Source organism: Stigmatopora nigra, chromosome 20 (genome assembly GCF_051989575.1).
Source record: "Stigmatopora nigra isolate UIUO_SnigA chromosome 20, RoL_Snig_1.1, whole genome shotgun sequence".
NCBI classification, from domain to species: domain Eukaryota; kingdom Metazoa; phylum Chordata; class Actinopteri; order Syngnathiformes; family Syngnathidae; genus Stigmatopora; species Stigmatopora nigra.
Window position 1 is genome coordinate 9982274 of NC_135527.1, and position 15686 is coordinate 9997959.

General features: G+C 62.5%; 4 protein-coding genes across 7 annotated transcripts; 3 read left to right on the forward strand and 1 right to left on the reverse strand.

Moving 5' to 3' along the window:
- The first annotated feature begins 1 nt into the window (after position 1).
- Positions 2-3330, forward strand: ccdc171 (coiled-coil domain containing 171). The gene is made up of 13 exons (XM_077742102.1): positions 2-152; positions 401-699; positions 782-923; positions 1010-1158; positions 1220-1285; positions 1348-1416; positions 1506-1624; positions 1683-1821; positions 1896-1971; positions 2031-2221; positions 2283-2607; positions 2672-2898; positions 2965-3330. The coding sequence occupies exons 2-13, from the start codon at positions 559-561 to the stop codon at positions 3151-3153; spliced, it is 1833 nt and encodes a 610-aa protein (XP_077598228.1). The 5' UTR covers positions 2-152; positions 401-558; the 3' UTR covers positions 3154-3330.
- A 125-nt stretch (positions 3331-3455) lies between these two features.
- LOC144213567 (calpain-1 catalytic subunit-like) lies at positions 3456-8378 on the forward strand. Its single transcript, XM_077742098.1, has 21 exons — positions 3456-3622; positions 4182-4510; positions 4646-4715; positions 4816-4934; positions 5060-5193; positions 5288-5456; positions 5531-5614; positions 5694-5779; positions 5849-5923; positions 6014-6174; positions 6256-6428; positions 6589-6800; positions 6893-6932; positions 7029-7094; positions 7165-7222; positions 7290-7354; positions 7468-7536; positions 7592-7670; positions 7746-7862; positions 8038-8096; positions 8187-8378. Exons 2-21 carry the CDS (start codon positions 4256-4258, stop codon positions 8211-8213), a joined length of 2118 nt encoding a protein of 705 aa, XP_077598224.1. The 5' UTR covers positions 3456-3622; positions 4182-4255; the 3' UTR covers positions 8214-8378.
- On the reverse strand, positions 8366-9940 carry LOC144213573 (purine nucleoside phosphorylase-like). 4 transcript variants are annotated; one of them, XM_077742108.1, is made up of 6 exons: positions 9773-9940; positions 9521-9693; positions 9357-9460; positions 9094-9269; positions 8836-9026; positions 8366-8732 (listed from the first exon to the last, which is right to left on the reverse strand). In XM_077742108.1, exons 1-6 carry the CDS (start codon positions 9793-9795, stop codon positions 8482-8484), a joined length of 918 nt encoding a protein of 305 aa, XP_077598234.1. In that variant the 5' UTR covers positions 9796-9940; the 3' UTR covers positions 8366-8481. The 4 variants fall into 4 exon arrangements, with proteins under 4 accessions (XP_077598234.1, XP_077598235.1, XP_077598232.1 ...); XM_077742109.1 differs by having other exon boundaries at positions 9521-9690; positions 9773-9931; XM_077742106.1 differs by having other exon boundaries at positions 9357-9693.
- A 1194-nt stretch (positions 9941-11134) lies between these two features.
- Positions 11135-15350, forward strand: acadvl (acyl-CoA dehydrogenase very long chain). Its single transcript, XM_077742101.1, has 20 exons — positions 11135-11240; positions 11429-11523; positions 11633-11696; positions 11976-12047; positions 12124-12196; positions 12266-12330; positions 12412-12546; positions 12645-12789; positions 12870-12999; positions 13082-13207; positions 13276-13474; positions 13550-13654; positions 13734-13820; positions 13889-14053; positions 14120-14217; positions 14281-14353; positions 14440-14512; positions 14611-14683; positions 14746-14821; positions 14886-15350. Exons 2-20 carry the CDS (start codon positions 11444-11446, stop codon positions 15021-15023), a joined length of 1977 nt encoding a protein of 658 aa, XP_077598227.1. The 5' UTR covers positions 11135-11240; positions 11429-11443; the 3' UTR covers positions 15024-15350.
- Positions 15351-15686: the final 336 nt, after the last annotated feature.

Consider the following 15686-nt stretch of genomic DNA (forward strand, 5'->3'; position numbering starts at 1 on the left):
CTCTTCGAAAAGTATGTGCTGATTTCAATGACTAACATTTTCTACTGGAAACAGTTGGCGGAAGTGATCCAACGCTTACGGAAATGACGTTTCGACACTCAACATGGCGTCAAATTCAAACCGCTTTTTAGCTGTGAGAGCGCTAATCCCACGTAAGTCTCCTTTAACCGATTGACCGCTGTAGAACCTTTAAGGATACGGCAAATAGATGTGATATTCTTTAATTTCCTGCCGTCGATGCGTCACGTTGAGAAAGGAGCACTGTGGCTTGTCAATAAAAGCGAGTGTGGAGCGAGCGCGGTGGCTTGACGCGACACCGCTCGCTCCTTTCTCAACGTCAAGCCGCTCCACACTCGCTTCTATTGACAAACTTCATCCTCAACATTGTTCTCGTCAACAGTAGGAGTGTCGCTAGTCTAGCACCGGAGAACGACTCGCCGAGCTGACTAGGACAAAGCGCCCAGCTTTTTGGCAGCCGGTTGTCAAGGCAACCAAAGCGCGTCTCTCGGGACCGTAGCCCCTCCCCCTTTCCCCACAAAGCTCCCTTCAGCCCCGTCAATGGAAGACAAGAAAAGAAAAGTTCCCGGGACCTCGACCGTAGCCTCTGACGACGACGTCGACGTCGAGCTGGCGGGGAGGAGGAGGATCCATCGCCTGGAGGAGGAAAAGCTCAAGCTGACGGCCGCGCACAACCGGCAGGTGGCTCGGCGTCCCCGCCAAAAAAAAAAGGTGGCCCCCGCCGCCGCCGGAGAGAGCTCACCTCTTGGCGCCTCTTCCCCAGCTGTCCACCTTGGAGGCGGAGCTCGCCCGTCTCAGGTCGGCCGCCGAGCGCGGGGACGCTCGCGGGGCGGAGCTTCAGCTGCAGGTGAGCGCCGGCCGCAGGGACGCCCGCCGGCTGTCCCAGAGCAACCGACAACTCACGGGTGAGCGCCGTCCGTTTCACACCACCTCTGGTAAAGGAACCCCGTTGGCTCCAAAAATGGAGTGACCTCATCTGTCTGGGTATCAGAGCGGGCCGCAGAGCTGCTGAAGATCCTGGACCTGACCCGGCGGGCCCGCCACCAAGAAGGCGCGGCTCTGCGGCAGGAGGCGGACGAGCGCCACGCCATGATGGAGGACTTGACGTCGGACGGCCAGCGACTGCGCCGACTCGTGCAGGCGGGTCTCGCGCCTCCGTCCGGGATCGGGCCGGGTTTTCACGGCTGCCGAATCTGTCCAGTGCCAGGAGGAGGCGCTGGAGGAGGCGCGCCGGACCATGGCGGCGCTGCGGGACCAGGAGGTGCAGGTGAGTGGACCCGGAGCCCGCAGGCGCCCCCTTCCTCGGCAAACCCCTGCTTCCGCCGCCAGGGCCGCCAGTCACTGGAAGCGGAGCGAGAGGCTCGTCGGGAAGAGGAACGCCGGCGGGAGCTGGCCCAGGTGAGACACCCGAGACTCGCTCACGGGCTGCTCCGGCACCGTGCCCCAGTGCCGTGCCCCAGTGGCGTGCCCCAGTGGCGTGCCCGCAGGCGGCGGAGCGGGAGGCGCTCGGCCAGCTGGCGCCGCTCAGAGCCCAGCTCCTGGAGGCCCGGAGAGCTCACGGCGAGGAGCGAGACCGCGGCCGGCGTGCCCGACGGGCTCTGCGGCGGTGAGTGCGCGCTCGCACCCGCCTCTGGGCCAACCGTCTGACGCCTCGCCGTGCGCAGCCTGCGAACAGAGAGCGAGCGCCGCGCCGGCGACCTGAGCGTGGCCGCGGAGACGGCCAGGAGCAACGCCGCCGACCTGTCCGGCCGGCTGGAGGAAGAGGAGCGGCGGCACGCCGACACCTCCCTGCGCCTGGGACAGGTGGTGGCGCCGAGCCCTCGCCGCGCACGCACGCGCGCGTCCGTGGCCGAGACTCACCCGCTTTGACTTCTCAGGCGCTGAAGGCGGAGGCGCTCTCCCAGAAGCTCCTGGAAGAGATGGGGGAAACGCTCCGGCGCCAGGTCCCCCCAGGTAGCACTCCCGCCACGTGACGGCGAGCCACGCCCCCCCTGTCAAAACTGTCCTCGCAGACGCGCGGGCCGACGGCACAGATAGTGGTCCCGGCGACGTGATGCGCCTGCTGCATTTGACGCTGGCCAGACCGGCAGAGGCGGAGCGGCAGGTGGCGGCTTTGCGGACCAAGTGCGAGGAGAAGGACCAGCGGGCCCGGGGCTACGCCCAAAAGAACGGGCGATACGCGCGAGCCGTCCTGCGCCTGCGGGTATGGCCCGCCTGGCGTTTTGCACGCTCCATTTATATGGATGCCCACGTGTTCCCCCCAGGGCCTCCTATCACGGAGCCGCAGAAAGTCCGCCGCCTTCTTGTGGACGTGCTCGCTCCTCCTCGGCGCCACGGCGCACGACCGCCGCCGTCTGATCGCCCTGGCCGAGCAAAAGCGACTTTTGGCCCGCCGCTTGGCCGCCGCGGAGGAGCCGGCCGAGGAGCTGCGGCGCCTGGCCGACGCGCTGGCCGGAGGCCGCGAGGCCCCCCCGAGCGCCGGCGTGGTCGGGAGACGCTGGAAGAAGTACACGTGTGCCGTGTTGGCGCTGAGTCGTTGGCGCGCCCTCGGGAGGCGGAGCGCCGCTTTCCTTTGGCCGGACGGAGACGGTAGGTTTGCCTTTTGCTCTTGCCCAAGCATCGCCGGCGATGACCCGGTGCCGCTGCCACGCAGAACCAGAAGGAGCCGTGGAAAGACGCCGCCGATCCCAGCGGTTCTCCTCCGCCGTCCTTACCCGCGTCGGCGAGCCGCCTCCTCCCGACGCCTCCCCTTCGCGGGTGAGGTCGGAAGCGCGGGCGGCCCTGGCCCGCCTCCTGCACGGGATGGCCGTCCCGTCGGCACGGCCTCCCGACATCTCCCGCGAGGCGAGCCCTTGGGCTCCGCCCCCCGGCGACGCCAAGGTCCTCCGTGCGCTCGGATGGAGTTTGCGGCCGAGCGCCGTCCGACCTCTTCCTCTTTAACCGTAGGCGGCCGCGTCCCGACTCCGACGACACTTCCTGCTGCTGAGCCGACGGCTTCACTCGGCCGAGGTGGAGAGGCGGAGCCTGAGGCGGCGGGTGGCCCAGATGGGGAGTGCGGTGGACGACGGCGGGACGGTGAAACGCCGGGGTGCCGAAGGGCATCTTCCGACCCAGGGGCCCGCAAACACCGGCTGACGGTCTCAAAACGTTTGATTGTGGTGACATTTGGTACTGATGACGCACGGACTTGTGGGAAATGAAGTGTCAAAAGCTCCACTTGGGTGCGCCTTCTCACGTCGGCGCTTTCTGCTTATGTTGTTTGGACAGCCTTCTGTACACCTTTTGTATTTGTTAAAAAAGGGTTTACTATGGTGTTGACTATTTTCTTGGTTTCCATTTTTTAAATTTCTGACTGATGGAGAGAGAATGTCAGTGTCTGTAGAAGAGTTTTTAGCGAACTGTGCGATTGCGAAGTCAGAAGAAGGAAGGGAAAAAAATGAAAAACAAGCGCCCCCTCCCTGTCGCGCATGCGCACGTCATTGCCACAGACCAGCACGTCCGAGGGAGGCAAAAGCCAAAAGGGGGCCGAGGAGGGGGCACGAGACAGACAGCCAAAGCGCTCTAAAGGCAGGAGCAAGACAGCGACAAGTCGGCGAAAGGGAAGGTAAGAAGCTTCTCTGGGCGCCGGTCCGTCCGGACGCCAAAACACGTGCACGCGCAAGTTCCACGTTCTGCCATTCCGCACTCTCGTTTGCAGCGCTTCCGCCACCTCTGTGGAACTTTTTTTTGGGCTAAGGGTGGGTGGGGACGGGTTCACTGGGCATTGGGACTGGGGCTGTGTATTTATATATACACTTATATGTACATATATATAGATACACACAGGTTTTTTTTTTTCTTTTTACAACCACGACCAAGTCAGGCCGCTTCGCTGGGTGGGGAAGGCGGTCACGTGACCGCGCTGCAGCTGTCGCCCCGCCCTCCACCCCGAACGGTTGACAGCCGGATACGGGGCCACGCCCACCGCTTGACCTTTGGCCTTTGTCGCGCATCCCACCCACCCAACATTGCAAACGTGCGAGAGGAAGCGGGACGTCTTTCTCGTTTGCTCCGTCACGCGGGCGGGCGGAGCTTCAGCGGCGGAGCGGAACCTGCGGCCGCGCGATAAGAGCGCCACGCAAATCCTCCAGCCGGTCTGACTGGGCACCCTGGGCCAATTGCAGGTGCGGCCGACGCCACATTCCAAAGATACTGACGGCGGCGGCGGCGGCGGGCGGGTCCGGATCCGTCGAGCGCCATGGCGGAGCCCGTGTGCGCCACCGGAATGGCGGCGCAGCTGCGGAGTCGGCGGGACCGGCAGGAAGGTCTGGGCCAGAACGACAACGCCGTCAAGTTCCTGGGCCAGGACTACCAGACGTTGCGGGCCCAAAGCCTCCGGGGCGGGAAGCTTTTCGAGGACCCCTTCTTCCCCTGCGCCGCCTCCTCCCTGGGCTTCGACGAGTTGGGACCCAGGTCGTCCAAGACCCACGGCGTGCGCTGGATCAGGCCCACCGTGAGTAGCGCCGCGTTGGGGACTCCGCCTGGGCCATCGACGTAGAAATACCTCATAGTGCGCCTCAGATAGGATAGATGCTATCACATACTATAGTATATCATAGGGTATACGTTATTCGGGGTGCGTCCGCAGGAACTGTGCAAGCGTCCCGCCTTCATCGTGGACGGAGCCACCCGAACCGACATCTGCCAGGGAGCTCTGGGTGAGCGCCGTCCCGACCCGACCCACTGGACCTGGGCCCCGACCCGACGGACCCGCCGGACCCGGGCCGGCCGGCGTCACTCGGACCTTGTTCCGCGCAGGGGACTGCTGGTTGCTGGCGGCCATCGCCTCGCTGACCTTGAACGACAACCTCCTGCACCGGGTGGTCCCCCACGGACAGGGCTTTGAGCAAGGCTACGCCGGAATCTTCCATTTCCAGGTGAGTGAGAGAGAGCCGGGAAGCGAGCCATCCTTTGTCACGCCACCAGAGGGAGCCCACCGAGCATCTACCGATCAATAAGTTGAGCTGGGTTGCACGTCCCCTTAAGTCTGCTCTGTTTCCAGTTCTGGCAGTTCGGCGAGTGGGTGGAGGTGGTGATCGACGACCGTCTGCCCGTCAAGGACGGCAAGCTGCTTTTCGTCCACTCGGCGGAGGGCGGCGAGTTCTGGAGCGCGCTGATCGAGAAGGCCTACGCCAAGTAGGCAAAAACCAACCCGAGTCCCGTCCCGCCGGCCCCCACCCGAGTCCCATCCCGGTCCAAAGCCGCTCAGGGTCGCCGTCGCCCGCCTCAGGTTGAACGGCTGCTACGAGGCTCTGTCGGGAGGCAGCACCTCGGAGGGCTTCGAGGATTTCACCGGCGGCGTGACGGAAATGTTCGAGCTGAGGAAGGCGCCCTCCGACCTCTTTGGCATCATGGGCCGCGCCATCGAGAGAGGCTCGCTGCTGGGCTGCTCCATCGACGTGAGCCAGAGAGGGCGGGCCGGCGCCGGCCGGCCTCGTCCGCACGCCAAACGCGACCTCCTTTCCGCCGCCAGATCACCAGCACCAGAGACATGGAGGCCGTCACCTTTAAGAAGCTGGTCAAGGGACACGCTTACTCCGTGACGGGCTTGGACGAGGTCAGAGAGCCTCGCCCGGCGTATCTGGCCCGGCGTGCCCCCCCCTTACCTGACCGCCATCCTACTACCCGTCCTTTAGGTGGTCTTCCGCGGAAACATGACCAGGCTGGTCCGCATCCGGAACCCGTGGGGCGAGGTGGAGTGGACCGGCGCTTGGAGCGACCAGTAAGGGCCGGCGGGGAAGCGGTGAAATCTTTGGATCCCGTACGGAGACGGAAACCTTGTGCCCCGCAGTTCTCGAGAATGGGACAACGTGGACCGCGGGGTCCGCTCTCGGCTGCAAAACCGCAGCGAGGACGGCGAATTCTGGTGAGCCCGCTTCCTTCCTTCCTTCCTTCCTTCCTTCTGTCTTTTTCGTCCGCACGCCCGTTGACTTTCTCACCGCGTTGGCCGCGGCAGGATGTCCTTCGCCGACTTCCTGCGCGAGTTCAGCCGGCTGGAGATCTGCAACCTGACGGCGGACGCCCTGCAGCACAGCCAAATGAAGACGTGGAGCTCGTCGCTGTACCCGGGCGAGTGGAGACGGGGCAGCACGGCCGGGGGCTGCAGAAACTTTCCGGGTAGGCCAAAGACGGGTGGACGGGTGGACTTTGGAGCCACGGGCCGAGCGCCCACTTCCCTTCACCCTTCCTTTCCTCCAGCCACCTTTTGGCTGAACCCCCAATTCAAGTTGCTGCTGCAGCACCCCGACACGCCCAGCTCGTCGGACTGCAGCTTCCTGGTGGCGCTCATGCAGAAGGACCGCAGGAAGAAGCGGCGAGAGGGCAAAGACATGGAGACCATCGGCTTTGCCGTCTACGAGGTTCCCGACGAGGTGGGGGATGGCGGCCTTTCCGTTTAGCGGGCTTTCCGCCGCCGCCCTCGACGTCGCCCTCGACGTCGCCCTCGACGTCGCCCTCGACGTCGCCCTCGACGTCGCCCTCGACGGCGCCCTCGACGCCGCCGCCGCCGACCTTCAACTTCTGTCCTCTCAGGCCAAGGGGCAGACCCGGGTCCACCTGAAACAGAACTTCTTCCTGACGCACGGCTCCAGCGCTCGCTCGGAACTCTTCATCAACCTGAGGGAGGTCAGCTCGCGTCTGCGGCTGCCGGCCGGCGAGTACGTGGTGGTGCCGTCCACCTTCGAGCCCCACAAGGAGGCCGACTTTGTCCTGCGCGTTTTCTCCGAGAAGCCGGCCGATTCGGAGTGAGCCACGCACGCCGCCCACCGTTGGGTCGCCCCGTCGTCGCGGCCGCCGCCATCCGACTAACGTCCGTCCTCCCTCTTTCCCCGGACAGGGAGCTGGACGACGAAGTGGTGGCCGACCTGCCCGGCGAGGTGAGCAATGGCCGGCCGCTGAAGCCCAAAATCCAAGGATTTTTTTTTGAGGGAAGTTCTAAGAAAGGCAAAGCAGCTTCTGTCGTTCCCCCCTAGAACTACTTGGACGAGAGTCAGATCGATTCGGGCTTCAAGAGTCTCTTCCGCCAGTTGGCCGGTTCGGTAAGTGCTCTGCCCTTTCTTTCCCGTCGGCCTTTTGACGTCAGCCCGGCCTTTCTTTGCGTTTCCCGAGGACATGGAGATCAGCGTCAACGAGCTGCAGACCATCCTCAACCGCATCATCAGCAAGCGTGAGTAGTACGGGGTCCGTCCCTCGCCGGGCCCCGGCTAACGTGATTCCTGTCCCCCCCGACACAGACAAAGACCTGAAGACTGACGGCTTCACCAAGGAGGCGTGCCGCAGCATGATCAACCTGATGGACGTATCCTTGCCGGGCTGTTGTGTCTGTCGCGCCCCCTCCCGTCGAAGGCCCCCCCTCCCTCCCCCCTTTGGAAGGCCCTCACGCCTCTTTCCTCAACGCCGACGCTCCCGCAGTCGGACGGCAGCGGCAAGCTGGGTCTGGTGGAGTTCCACGTGCTGTGGGAGAAGATTAAACGCTACCTGGTGAGCTCTGTCCCGCTCTGTCACGGCCGGGACTGACTCCCCCGTTCCCCCGCAGACCATCTTCAGGAATTACGACCTGGACAAGTCGGGCACCATGAGCTCCTACGAGATGAGGATGGCGTTGGAGTCGGCGGGTGCGGAGCGGGAGCGGGTGGGCGCCAAGCACCCCCCTCTGGGGCCGGGAGCTGACCTCTGCCCTCTGGCCGCAGGCTTCAAGCTGACCAATCACCTGTTCCAGCTCATCATCCTGCGCTACACCGAGGAGGACATGGCCGTGGACTTTGACAACTTTGTGACTTGCCTGGTGCGCCTGGAGTCCATGTTCAGTGAGTGTTGTCGTGGTCGGCCCCTTGGCCTTTTGGCCCGCCGTTTTCGGCATTTACGCCGTCCTCGGCCCTTCCGCCGTCCTCGGCCCTTCCGCCGTCCTCGGTCCTTCCGCCGTCCTCGGTCCTTCCGCCGTCCTCGGCCCTTCCGCTGACCCATCCTCCCCCCACCGGGCAGAAACCTTCAAGGTCTTCGACACGGACGTCGACGGCGTCATCTCGCTCAACTTCTCTCAGGTAGCAGGAGGCCTATGAGCACCCCCGCCGCCCGTGGCCAGCGCTTCACCTCTCTCTCTCTCTTTCTCTCTCTGGCGCCTTTTCCCACAGTGGCTCTCCCTCACCATGTTTGCCTGAGCGAGCGAGCGAGCCGTGGCTCCGGAGCCTTTGATGACACGCCTTTGCTGTTTCTCGTTGCCAAAGGGTGATTTTTTTGGGGGGGTGGGAGATGTGCCCTTGCTCTAGCGCTTGCCCCGAGGTGGATCCCAACGTTGCGCACACACGCAAAGTCCAAAATAATAAATAACTTTTATTAACAATAGAAAAGCCCCATTGACTGGAATCACATTTGTACACGGTGATTGGTGGTTACAGTAACAGTTTGGACTAAATGGAGGCTTTGGTCTCAGTCGTCGTGGTGATCGTCGTGGTCGTCGTCGTCGTTGTTGTTGTGGCGGCGTTCCATCCTGGCCACCATGGTGCAAATGAGGCGCTCCACTTGCTCCGCCCTCTGCTTGGCCACCACCAGGACCTCCTCGTGGTTGGCCTTCTCCGGGCTGTCGTAGTCCATCACCGCCCGGTTGGTGATCAGCGACAGGGCGAAGACGCGCATGCCGCAGTGGCGAGCCACCGTCACCTCGTGGACCGTGCTCATGCCTGTCGTCCCAGAACCACGGGGATCACTACCACCGGATCCTGCACCGGGCGGGACGTGACCTCGGCGGGACCTCGGCGGGACCTCGGCGGGACCGCCACTCACCCACGGCGTCGGCGCCCAGCTTTGCCAGCATCCGGGACTCGGCCACGGTCTCGAAGGAGGGTCCCCCCAGCACGCTGTAGACGCCCTCCTTGAGGAAGTCCCCGAAGCCCAGCTCCTGCCCCACGTCCAGGGCCAGCTGCTGGAGCTCCCGCTCGTACGCGTCGGACATGCACGGGAAGCGCACGCCGAACCTGGCGGGGCCGGACGCGTGAGAGCCCGACCCCGCCAGGCGAGAGGCGGGGGCCACGCGGTCCTCACCGCTCGTCGTTGAGTCCGACCAGAGGGTGGTTCCCGGACAAACCGGGTAAGTTGATGTGGTCTTTCAGGATCATGATGTCTCCCACTTTAAAGTCCTGGTTGAGGGCGCCCGCCGCGTTGGTCAGGATGACCGTGTCCACGCCCAGCAGCTTGAAAATGCGCATGGGCAGGGTGACCTGAGAGAAGAAGACGCGACCCGCGGATGAGCGGCGTCTGACGGCGACGAGGCGGACGCCGGCCCGCCCGCCCGCTCACCCACCCACCTTCTGGACCGAGTAGCCTTCGTACAGGTGGAAGCGGCCCTGCATGCACACGCACGACCTCCCCCTCAGGGTCCCGAAGACCAACCTCCCGGCGTGGCCGTGCACTGCGCCCAAAGCCAGACGTCGGCCGGGCTCGGGGCGACGGGGCCGAGGCCGGCGCTCACCTGTGCTCTGCGGGAAGTTGGGAACGTCCTTGTAGTCGAAGGCCACCTGGTCCTTCAGCGCGGCCGCCAGCCCGCCCAGCCCCGAGCCGCAGACGATGCCCACGGAGGGCCTCACGGCGCTCTGCGCCAGGAGCCAATCGGCCGTGGCCTTGCAGTCCTCGTACGTGTCGCTGCTGCGGCAAAGGAGGAAACGGCGTGGGCTTCCACCCGAGACTTTGACGGCTTCTCGGTGTGGGCTGCCGTGGAACTCACCTTTGATCGGCTTGAGGAAACATGACGAGGCAAATGGATGCTCGGGTGATTTGTTGTTGACGTGCCCGTCCGTGCTCCTCTCCGCTCCGTCTTTATCGGCGTGGGTCGCCGGCGGCGCCTTTTGTACGGCGCCACCCTCCCGCGGAATGACGCAGGCGGGGAAAAAGCCCCCCCCCCCATTGGCCGGCATGTGAGCGGCTTTTGTCCGTTCCGTGTTAGACATTTGGTCGCATTCCCATTGCGTGGAAAAGCCAGGGAGGGAGGGACAAGTGCGAGCAGGGGTGGAGTCTTTGTTTTGAGCAAGTTTGTTTTCCCGCACGGGTCGTGGCGCCACGCCTTGCGTCACCGCGTACTTTTCACCTTGTTGACGGCGGCGGCTGTCTTTGGGATGGCTTCAAATACAATCAGTCATAACAGACAAATAAAATCCTTTATGGTTCCACAAAGTCCACGGGGAATGTTCCACCGGGTACACCTTATCGCCCGGGAAAGCTGAGAAACGGAGCCAGCGCTAAGAAAAACATCCGGCGTGCCGCCGCTGCCCACCCACATAAAACCATAAAAGGCTTTTTTTCCACACTGTCCGCCGTTTATCATTTCTTGGCACGGCACACGACGAACCTTTGCCGTTTGGATGTAGCGTGCGACATTCTGACGTTTCTCGCGTGAATTCGACCTCAAAGTTTCAAAAGAGCAGTTTGACCGTGGAGCTACGGCGCCCCGGGATAAGCCGCGGCAAAAAGGTCAAACCCACAAACACGTGAGCCCCGGACGGAAAGGTCGCCAGAGCCCAATCGATGAAGCGGTGGTTTGACGCGGGCCGCCTCACGAGACGGACGGGTCGCCTGACCGTGTCCCGTGGGCCCCACGCCGGCTCCTGATTTTGGGCAAAGGTCAGGGTCAGGATTACATGGTGACACGGTGGCAGGCCGCCAAACCACGGCCTGCCGGTTAGTGGGACAACCAAAACAAAGTCAAGTCTTTTTATTTGTTTTCAAGGGCTTGCCAAAGTTCAAAAGTCCAAAAGAAAGCGGCTTGGGAAAGCCAGTGTTTGCGTTCCGGCAAATTCAAGTTCACATGACACATTTGCCACGGCGTTCCCGAGTCTGGCCGTGTCCATGAGCGTCACGAGCCCCCGTGGCCCAGCCCCCGTGGCCGAGCCCTTGTGGCCGAGCTCGTTATACAACCGCTGGCGTGACTTGGCACAGGGGAGTGCTCCTGTCAACATCCAAGGCGAGAGCAAAGAGTTAAAAGAACGAGGCTGACCTGTTTCAGCATGAATCGCCAGGGTTGGCGGCGCAGCAGCACCCTCTGGCGGACACGCTCCGTCTACACGCCTCATTGCCCTAATACTACAGATCCCATGATGCCACGAAAGTCGGGCAAAGGCTAAAGGGAGGAGAAAAACGTCCCCTGAACACTCGGTGACCGGACTGCGTCTTCACGGCTGGATACTTGTCCCACTCAGGTATAATCTTCACTACTGAATATTTGAAATGATCCACCATGACACCGTGCCATTTGGTCCGAAGACGAGACGTCATTAGTACGACAGAATCATCGGGTTTAGCGATCGTGACGTAACCGGTGGCCAACATGTTAGCTAAGACTCCTCCAAATGCTTTGTGATTTTGTCTTTTCTTCCTTTGGTTGAAGTTGCCTGGAAGAAAAATGCTGCTTCTTAAAACGGGCCGTAGCTCTTCGGCACTCTTCTGCGCTGCCCTGCTGCGCACCACGTCGGGAGTCAGCGGGTGGGTTTGTAGCCGGCATCGCCGGAGATTGACGTCCCCGGCCGTCATCCCCCCCGTCTCGTTTGCTAAACAACTGCTCGCCCGAATGCCTTGTTTTGATGCTATTCAGGCTTCGCCGGCGGCCGGCGGCCATCAAGTCTCGCCTCTATGCCAGTCAAGCTCCAGCGACCCAGGTATGACGGCCCACTGGCACTCGGCTTTTATTGAATGAACCAGAACCCCAAAGCCCCCCAAGGAGGTCCGCGTAGACCTTATTTCTGGCGCCGTTATAGCGCCGATAGAAGCGGTTCCCTCGGTCCCGTTCCATAACAAGTAGGTGAAGGGTCACGGGATCACGGGATCTCCATGTAAGGTGGCGCGCCAGCTGTCGGGACCCCAGCACTTTTGCTCTGGTGCATTGGACATGTCGCGGGTCACGCCGGGTGACTTTGTTTTTCCGTGTCACCCCGCAGGCGGTGCTGGAAAAGCCGGAGGCGAGCACCGGCGGCCCCGCCGACGCCGCCGCAGAGAAGCAGGCGGCCACCGTACGTAGTCTCCCGCCACGCCAAGTCTGAGCGCCGCCGCCGCCGCTGAAGTGAAGTGTTGACTCCTCTTCCCCAGGAGTCCAAATCGTTTGCCGCCAACATTTTCAGGGGCCAGATCGCCACGTCGCAAGTGTTCCCCTACCCTTCCGGTAAGGCCGGCAAGAGCGGAAGGCAAAGGCCACGCCCCCACTGAGCGGCCGCCCCTCTCTCGCCTTTAGTCCTGAACGAGGAGCAGGAGCAGTTTCTCCGGGAGCTGGTGCCGCCCGTGGGCAAGTTCTTTGAGGTGAGCCTCCGAGTCGCTCCTCTTCCCCGCTCACCGAAGGCACAGGCCTGAACAATACGCCCCCCCCCCCCCCCCACAAAGGAGGTCAACGATCCGGCCAAGAACGACGCCCTGGAAAAAGTGGAGGAGCACACCATGGAGGGTCTGAAGGAGATGGGCGCCTTTGGCCTGCAGGTGCCGGCCGAACTGGGCGGCCTGGGCCTCACCAACACGCAGGTGGGCCGAAGCCGCCGAGCCCGCCTCCCTTTTTTTTACTGGGCCGGACGTGAGCCGCCCCCCCTCCGTCCCCCCTCCGTCCCCCCTCCGCCCCACAGTACGCCCGGCTGGTGGAGATCGTGGGCACCTACGACCTGGGCGTGGGCATCACGCTGGGCGCCCACCAGTCCATCGGCTTCAAGGGCATTTTGCTCTTTGGGAACCCGGCGCAGAAAGAGAAGTACCTGCCCAAACTGGCGTCGGGTAAGGGAGGATCAAACGGCGGCGAGGAAACGCCAGCGGCCCACCCACCGACACCCACCTGCTCCGCTCCACCTTTCCAGGCGAGCACATCGCCGCCTTCTGCCTGACGGAACCGGCCAGCGGCTCCGACGCCGCCTCCATCAAAACCACGGCCGTGCAGTCCCCCTGCGGAAAGTTCTTCACTCTCAACGGCAGCAAGATCTGGATCAGGTGAGATCAGAAAGAGAGGCGGAGAGAACCAATCCGGTGAGAGGGGGATGGGAAAGGCCCGAAATGTTTCTGTCTCCCTCAGTAACGGCGGCCTGGCCGAGATCTTCACCGTCTTCGCCAAGACGCCCGTCAAGGACGGCGCCACCGGCGAGGTGAAGGACAAGATCACCGCCCTGGTGGTGGAGAGGAGCTTCGGCGGAGTGAGCAGGTGCGGATGGGAGGGGCCCCTTTCCGTCCCGTGCCGTGCCGTGGCTGAGCTCTTGTCGGCCATCTTAGCGGACCGCCCGAGAAGAAGATGGGCATTAAGGCCTCCAACACGGCCGAGGTCTACTTCGACAACGTCCGCGTGCCGGCCGACTGCGTGCTGGGCGAGGTGGGCGGCGGCTTCAAGGTGGCCATGAACATCCTCAACAACGGGCGCTTCGGCATGGCCGCCGCCCTCTCCGGCACCATGAGAGGAGCCATCGACAAAGCGGTAGCGTGCGGGCCGGCGAGCCGGCGGGCATCCGTCTCCAGGCGACGCCCGGCGCTGACCCTCGGCTTCCCTCAGGTGGACCACGCGGCAAACAGGACGCAGTTCGGCAACAAGATCCACACCTACGGCGCCATCCAGGAGAAGGTGGCCCGCATGACGGTTCTGCAGTACGTGACCGAGGTCTGGCCGCGTTGTTCGCCGCCGCCGTTGCCGTTGCCGAATGGGCCAATAGGCTTTTGACGGCCTTCCCGCCCGCCAGTCTTTAGCCTACATGATCAGCGGCAACATGGACAGCGGAGCCACGGATTTCCAAATTGAGGCCGCCATCAGCAAGATCTTCGCCTCGGTGAGAGCGGCGCCTCCCCGCCCGGCCGGCTCGGTGCCACGGGGCGTGGCTGACGCTCTCCCTCGCAGGAAGCGGCGTGGACGGTGACCGACGAGTGCATTCAAGTGATGGGCGGCATGGGCTTCATGAAGGATTCCGGCGTGGAGAGGGTGATGAGGGATCTGAGGATTTTCCGCATCTTTGAGGGCACCAACGACATCCTCAGGCTTTTCGTGGCGCTCAACGGCTTCCAGGTGAACGTCACGTGGCAATATTTTGACGTTTAAGCCGACCAACCCCCCCCGGGTCTTCCCCCTCAGAGTGCCGGCAAGCAGTTGAAGAGCCTACAGAAAGCCTTGAAGAACCCGCTGGGCAACGCCGGGCTCCTGGCCGAGGAACTGACAAAGAGGGCAAAGAGGTAAGGCGCCATTGGCTTTTCTTGGCCGGCGTCCCAGTCAAGGCGCCTCCTCTCTGCTTTTAGGAAAGCCGGCATGAGCACGGGCTTGAGCCTCAAGACCAGCGTCCACCCCGAGCTGTCGCAGTGCGGGGAGCTGGTTAGCCGCCCGCCCGCCTGCCCGCCCACCGCCGGCCGGCCGGCCATTCCCCGCTTGCCGCCCGTCTCTCATGACCTGTCTTTCAGGCCGTGGATGCCATCGAACAATTTGGCTCGGTTATCGAGGAGCTTCTCATAAAACACGGCAAGAAGATAATCGGTACGCACGGAGCCTCGCCGCCTAGCCGCCACGCCGCGTGGGCCACGAAGCGCAGGCCACTGACAACCCCCCCCCCCCCCCCCCCCACCCTTTTGCAGACGAGCAGTTTGTGCTGACCAGGGTGGCTGACTGCACCATCGACATCTACACCATGATCGTGGTCCTCTCCAGGTAAGCCGTCCGGTCGGCGTCGGGCTCCGCTTCTTTTGACGGCGGCGTGCGCTCTTCCGCAGGGCCTCGCGCTCCCTGAGTGGGGCTCAGCCCACGGCCCAACACGAGAAGATCCTGTGTGAGACCTGGTGCGTGGAGGTGAGTGAACGCAGCGTCCGTCTCCGGCGCCCTCGGCTCACTCCATCCGCGTGTGTTTCGGCAGGCCCACGAGAGGCTGATGCGGGACATCCGGGCGCTGCGCTCCAAGCGCTCCCGGCAACTCTACGGCAACCTCCGGGCCATTTCCGCCGCCGTGGTGGAGAATGGCGGAACGGTGGCATCTCACCCGCTGGGTTTCTAAAAGCAAGCCCCGAGCTATTTGGGACTGCCTCCGGGACGCCGTCCCTTAGGCCCCGCCCCGTACACGGATTTTGCCAGCCACGGAAATGTCGGTGGAGAGAGGAAGAAACACCACAAGCGCCCCCCACCCACCGGCAGAAAGGGAGTGTTTTGTAATACTTCAAAAATGTCATGTGCATTTATTTACCGTTTTTATTATCAGGGAGTCTCTGCGTGTTGAGTATTGTTTCTGTTGTAACAGTCGAGCCTTATTTAAGAGGTGCCAGAGGTCTTGGCACTTGGAATGACTTGTTGGAGTGCCTCTACCAATAAACTCTTTGGCTTCTAATTTGGGTACATTTTCTTTGTTTTTCTTTATATTTTTAACCTCTGATATACAAAGAAAGGTCTCGCTATTTATATTGAGGCACATTATTAACAATGCCTTTGTATCCATGGTTCTATTTAGATTTTAAAAAATGTCTTGCATGACCGTTTACGCAAGAGGGCAAAATTACGTCTGCATTTCCTATTTTATCCACGGAAAGGCGCTGTGGCCCTAAAAGTTGCTTTACGTTCATAAATGTAGCAGTGAGAGAGAACCGAACTAAGCTCGGCTGAAATGCAGCAAAGTTTTAAGGTGTTCGACATCCTGCCTCACCGCCGTCCGGATTTTTGGCCAAGT

Coding starts and splice junctions, on each gene's coding strand:
- LOC144213573 (XM_077742106.1), bottom strand. CDS start 9,795: ATGTTTCCTCAAGCCGATCAAAG. Junction 9,270..9,356: donor AAGGCTACTCGGTCCAGAAG/GTGGGTGGGTGA, acceptor TTCTTCTCTCAG/GTCACCCTGCCCATGCGCAT. Junction 8,733..8,835: donor GCTGGGCGCCGACGCCGTGG/GTGAGTGGCGGT, acceptor CTGGGACGACAG/GCATGAGCACGGTCCACGAG.
- ccdc171 (XM_077742102.1), top strand. CDS start 559: ATGGAAGACAAGAAAAGAAAAGTTCCCGGGACCTCGACCGTAGCCTCT. Junction 2,222..2,282: donor GAGCCGTCCTGCGCCTGCGG/GTATGGCCCGCC, acceptor TGTTCCCCCCAG/GGCCTCCTATCACGGAGCCG. Junction 2,899..2,964: donor CGCCCCCCGGCGACGCCAAG/GTCCTCCGTGCG, acceptor CTTTAACCGTAG/GCGGCCGCGTCCCGACTCCG.
- LOC144213567 (XM_077742098.1), top strand. CDS start 4,256: ATGGCGGAGCCCGTGTGCGCCACCGGAATGGCGGCGCAGCTGCGGAGT. Junction 5,457..5,530: donor TGCTGGGCTGCTCCATCGAC/GTGAGCCAGAGA, acceptor TTCCGCCGCCAG/ATCACCAGCACCAGAGACAT. Junction 6,429..6,588: donor TCTACGAGGTTCCCGACGAG/GTGGGGGATGGC, acceptor CTGTCCTCTCAG/GCCAAGGGGCAGACCCGGGT.
- acadvl (XM_077742101.1), top strand. CDS start 11,444: ATGCTGCTTCTTAAAACGGGCCGTAGCTCTTCGGCACTCTTCTGCGCT. Junction 11,524..11,632: donor ACCACGTCGGGAGTCAGCGG/GTGGGTTTGTAG, acceptor GATGCTATTCAG/GCTTCGCCGGCGGCCGGCGG. Junction 13,000..13,081: donor GGCAGCAAGATCTGGATCAG/GTGAGATCAGAA, acceptor TGTCTCCCTCAG/TAACGGCGGCCTGGCCGAGA.